Raw genomic sequence first — 5,568 nt, 5'->3', positions numbered from 1 at the left:
GAGGAGAAGGCGTTTGTTCTACTTAGTCGTTCGCTATTCCATGTAGTGGGGATAGCGCTTGGAAGAGGTGGGGTACATGTGCATCTCACCATAATTAAACAAAAGAACGCACTACGACATGACGATAATGTTACTGATTGTTTTATCGATACAAGATACCATGATATTTTATCGGTTTCTGTATGCATTTTTACCGATCGTCACTCTTAGAGGTCCGCGCTGGAAAACGCATAGGCCTCCGAAAAAGGCTAGTATAAGTCCAAAAAAACGGAACCATAAAAATTTCACATTGCGAAGTGATCAGTGAGTTTGAAGTGAGATTTGTGTTTTGTGCTATTGCTGTACAGTGCAGAGGACGAGAAATAATATAATTTATCATTGTGAGTCTGCAAATATATTGTAAGTATTATGCTTTTCGGTATACGAAGTTATTCTATTTTATTTTTTTGTGTGCAATTGGATTGGTTTTTTTTGTTGTTGTTAAGTGCAAACAGTGAAAAAGTGATGACTGGTCCGTCCCAAAAACGAGCCGGTCCCAGCAAAGACTATTTTAATCCGTCCTGGGAAGAAGAGTATTTTTTCGTGCAAAAAATGAACCACGCCGTATGTCTTTTATGCCAAAAGCAGTTAAATGGTGCAAAAAAATTTAATATACAACGGCATTATAATACACATCACCAGCATGAGAACAATATTATGGAGATGAATACAGAACAACGATTACATTATGTTAGCGAGTTAAAGATAGCGCTGTTAGAAGAAAACAGTCAACAGGTAAGTTCTTATAACTTTACCGTTTTTAATTTTATCCTTTTATATAAAATAATATTGTAATTATTTAGTATTATTTTAATTATTACATTTACATTTTGATAGGATGCCCTACTACAGAATCAACAGCAGATGCGGATACGCGCTAGTTTCGTAGTGGCCCTGCAAGTTGCTACATCCTCAATGTCACTATCGGATGGAGAAATAGTAAAAAGATGCATTGTAGCGATGGTACAGGATATGGATCCTAATGTAGCCGATATCTGCAAGCGCGTCCCTTTGTCTCGGCGCACTATTACAAGAAGAGTGAACCAGATGGCACAGGATACGACAATGCAGCTGCAAGATGCTTGCAATAAATTTATAACATTTTCATTGGCACTGGATGAAAGCGTGGACACTTCGGGTACACCACAGCTCGCCATTTTTATTCGCGGTGTAGACGAGAAATTGCACGTGACCGAAGAATTATTAGATATAGTCACATTAAAAGAAACCGTATTAGGAGAAGATGTTTTTGCAAGTGTGGAACACGCAGTAGAGAGTAACAATTTGGATTGGAAGGGTTTGGTATCGGTGGCAACCGATGGGGCCCCTGTTATGGTTGGAGAGAGGAATGGCTTCATCGGTCGCTTAAGAAGAAAAATGAGTAGTACTTATGACAAAAATATAATTGCAATTCATTGTTTAATACACCAACAAAATTTATGTGCTAAAAGTATAGCTTTACAAAATGTTATGTCTGTAATTGTACGTGTCACAAATTACATCAGAAATCACGGACACACACGTCGTCAATTTCGGACTTTTTTAGAAGAATTGCATTCCGCGTACGGTGAACTACCATACCACACAGAAGTAAGGTGGTTAAGTCGGGGTAAGGTATTAGATAGATTTTTTAAGCTCCGTGAAGAAATAACTATATTTATGGAAATGATGAATAACCCAGTACCGGAATTAAGAAATAGTGAATGGCTGACAGATTTAGCATTTCTTAATGATATAGTAAATCATTTAAATGTGCTAAATCTGTCATTACAGGGCAAAGACAAAATAATTACGGATTTATACTGTGCAATTGAAGCGTTTAAACAAAAACTTACATTGTATATAGAACACTTAAATTTAAAGCAATTATTTTACTTTCCGTCGTTGCAATTAATTGCAAATGCAAATACCTCATTACAAAAATACATAGACATTTTACAACTTTTAGTACAAGAATTTCAAGTGCGTTTCCAAGATTTAGCAACGTTAGAATCACATTTCAATGTATTCAGGACGCCATTTTCCGCGAATATTTCTACGGCACCGGTACAATTTCAATTAGAGTTAATTGAAATGCGATGCGATATGGCGTTAAAAGATAAGTTCTATCAGGTATGTTCTATAATGGAATTTTACGAAGGTGTATCGCGAAGGAATTTTCCACAGCTGTTTTATTTAGTATCAAAAATGTTATCCATGTTTGGATCCACCTACTCATGCGAACAAATGTTCTCACGTATGAAAAATACCAAATCTATTGACAGAATAAGATTAACAGACAAAGTTTTAAAGTCAATATTATTTTTAAAATGCAGAACATCAATTAGCCCGCGTATAAATCGTTTGGTACAGGAAATGCGTATGCACCGTACATCCGAGAATGATTCATCAGACGAATCGTCCGGCGATTCGTCTTAATCGCATGTTTAATATTACCTAATAAATCGAATTTATCCAATGATTCTAATTTTTACCTATGCCTGCATATAACCCATCGTATCCTACGATCATATCGACCGAACCGCGATCATATCGCGTGGGTCTTTCAATTCCGCTATGTTGTTATCCTACCGACCGAGCCGACGAGTTGAGGAGAGCTCGATCTTCAAGCCAGCGTTTTCCTCCTCTCGACGCAACGTCGAGAGAATTGAGGAGTGGGGTATAAGCCTTGTCTGTTTCATTTCGCGTAGCCTTCCTCTCCTGCGGCTCGCGAGACGCTCGTGAGCGCCGACGAGCGCTCGCGCTCGTTTTACTACTTGCTGCCCATGCCTGCCCTAACCTAACTTAATTCACTGATTAGCTAGAGTAGATTGGGTTAGGTTAGGCTATATTAAATTCCCAGCTGCCATCATAGCTACGATACATTGAAATCAGGAATGCAGAAGTACACAAGGTATATATTGGTCATCGGTCGCCGTGCTGTTGTCTGCAGAAACAGTAGAAAAGCGGCGATCTCATACTAATGCGTACGTTGTCACGGACGCACATGGATGGCCAGAATTCAATGTGTTAGTTTCGACAGTTTTTCGAAAATATCTCGAAAACTATGGCCGAGCGGCGGTTATATGTATAGGAAAAAGTTGTTCAAAATGTTGAGTTTTACAATATATTTAAATTTCATCAAAATCGGTGAGGTGTAACCTAATCTCAATAATTACCAAATAAACAGGCGATATCGGTCTTAACCCGACACCACTCCATGACAAAGAGCAGGCCGCAACGACCACACTCTTACACAAGCGATGGGTAGTATGCCCAGGCAACTGCAATAATACTATCAGGAGACTCGGTAGAGTCTCAACGCCAAGTAGTTTAGGCCGAAGGCTGGTCCGCCGGCGACAGCGAGACTCTACCGAGTAGATTATCCCGAAGCAGAGCGTTTTGAGCGTTATGCAAAAAATAATTTGCTGTTACAGAAAAAGTACGCAACTGAACTTCATTCTAATAACACAATCTGCTTCGGCTTGTCTTTCTCTTTCGTTTGAGCTCAATAACACCTCAATCGGTGCATTTATTCATGAGATATTAATTGTTTTGTATCGATAAATTTCGATCTGTTTCATTAACACCTACGTCATGCCTACGTCAGCGTGGATTACACATTTTTGCTGCTAGAGGCGCTGTCAGCGCTGTGGGTTACGTTACGCACATGCACCGTTACTGATATTTGCGTTTGTTCAACATCATGGCGTACGATACTCTAACACGTTAAGATCGTATTGCGACGGCGCGCGGTATCAGCCGCGTCAAGGCGGCGCGTACAAAATTCAAAACGGTAGTATGTACATCGGTCACCTATGCATCTACATATGTATTTAACGATGCTGGGTAATCATCAAAACTGCGACAGAAATAACAACACTTTTTCAAATTATTTTGAATAAAATATTTTCTTCACTTACTTACAAATTATAATCTTTATAAGTAATCTTCTTTATTTCACGGGAACAGAAGAACAGTAACAATTTGTTTTACTTTAAATAATGTAAATGTTAATTTACACCACAAATTATCACAAGATTATTTCAAACAATATCCAACTCTGATCATACCTTATGAAAATAATGAACAGTCCGTCTATTTACTTTACACGCGTATCATAACCCAAGATCATCTTACTATTACACATGTAAAATATTTTCTGTAACCACGACCTCTTTTCGTTGTTTGCCATAACTTTAGGAGTATTGCTGAGAAATTACATATACAGTGTAAAAATATTTTTTAACAAAAAAAAATCCTACTTCGAAATGCACTAAAAAGTGTAAAATAATTACTATTTCATTTATACCAGTATTCCACAGCTATTAATAAAATCTACTTAATCGTTAAATAGGATACTAAATACATTTCAACCTTCTCGGAGGCGGCGCAAAATTAAAAACTTTTCTTGTACTAGGAAGTTCCTAGTTCAGGCGTCAGCAACCTGTGACAAATGACCCATTTGATAATTTCAAGTAAACAATATTCAACGGGAATCAACATACCCATTGCCGATTAACTATACTGCAGTTCACGAGAGACCATACCTAACTCGCGCAGGTTACTAGATCTAGGGACATTTTTAATAACCTATGTGATTCCCCTATACAGCTTGCTTCTTTCTTGACGATCATATAATTTTTTTCTTTGAAAAATAACAGGAATTTCATTGTATCGTGTATCTTTACCATGTCATCATCGCTTATCAGTTATCGTACGTCATATATTTCTGTCCACCATTTATATGATCGGAAAGTACGAAGCCAGCTGTAGAGGGGAATCACACCTAGTGAGCTGCGCAAGTTAAGTATAGTCTCTCGTGAAATGCAGTATACATGTACATCAGAAGTGCTACCAACTTCTGATACAATCGCTACAATTACAAATGTTTTCTGCCATATCTATAACGTTTCGAATATGTTTTCTTACGACTTATTAATTACCAAATTTGCCATACTGCAATCAAATCGTTATTAGCAGGATCGTATAGTTAGGTACTTTTAATTTTGCGCCGCCTCCGAAAAGGTTGAAATATATTTAGTATCCTATTTAACGATTAAGTAGATTGTATTAATAGCTGTGGAATACAGATATGAATGAAATAGAAATTATTTTATACTTTTTAGTGCATTTCGAAGTCGGATTTGTTTTTGGTTAAAAATTATTTTATTTCACACTTTTTAGTGGAACTTGTAGTACTTGTAGGATAGTGTAAGGTGATTTTGGGTTTTTGGTGCTTAGCTAATAACCATGAACCGAAAAAAAATAGACCGAATTTAAATGGTTAATAAACAACAAATTTCATAAATTTTTGCAAGTGGGATCATCGCGGATATACAGCGTGTCTCGCGACTACATCGACTGCCGAAGAGGGATGATTGCTAAGTTGATTCTAAACAACTTTTTCCTTTGCTAAAATGTTGGTTCATTTTCGAGTTATTAACAAAAAGCACCGACCAATCCGAGCGCGTACAGCGCGCGGGTTCAAGGACTGCGATGTCAGCTACGAAAACCGGGCCTGTCGTAGGTCGCGAACGAACGGCTCAG

General features: G+C 37.7%; 1 protein-coding gene across 1 annotated transcript; it reads left to right on the top strand.

Moving 5' to 3' along the window:
• Positions 1–687: 687 nt before the first annotated feature.
• On the top strand, positions 688–5,217 carry LOC123988092 (general transcription factor II-I repeat domain-containing protein 2-like). The gene is made up of 3 exons (XM_046286928.1): positions 688–774; positions 877–1,521; positions 5,206–5,217. Exons 1-3 carry the CDS (start codon positions 697–699, stop codon positions 5,215–5,217), a joined length of 735 nt encoding a protein of 244 aa, XP_046142884.1. The 5' UTR covers positions 688–696.
• The last annotated feature ends 351 nt before the right edge of the window (positions 5,218–5,568 follow it).

This window comes from Osmia bicornis, chromosome 1 (assembly GCF_907164935.1).
Source record: "Osmia bicornis bicornis chromosome 1, iOsmBic2.1, whole genome shotgun sequence".
Classification (NCBI taxonomy): domain Eukaryota; kingdom Metazoa; phylum Arthropoda; class Insecta; order Hymenoptera; family Megachilidae; genus Osmia; species Osmia bicornis.
The sequence above is the reverse complement of the archived record's forward strand: the minus strand, read 5'-3'. Positions and strand labels throughout refer to the sequence as shown.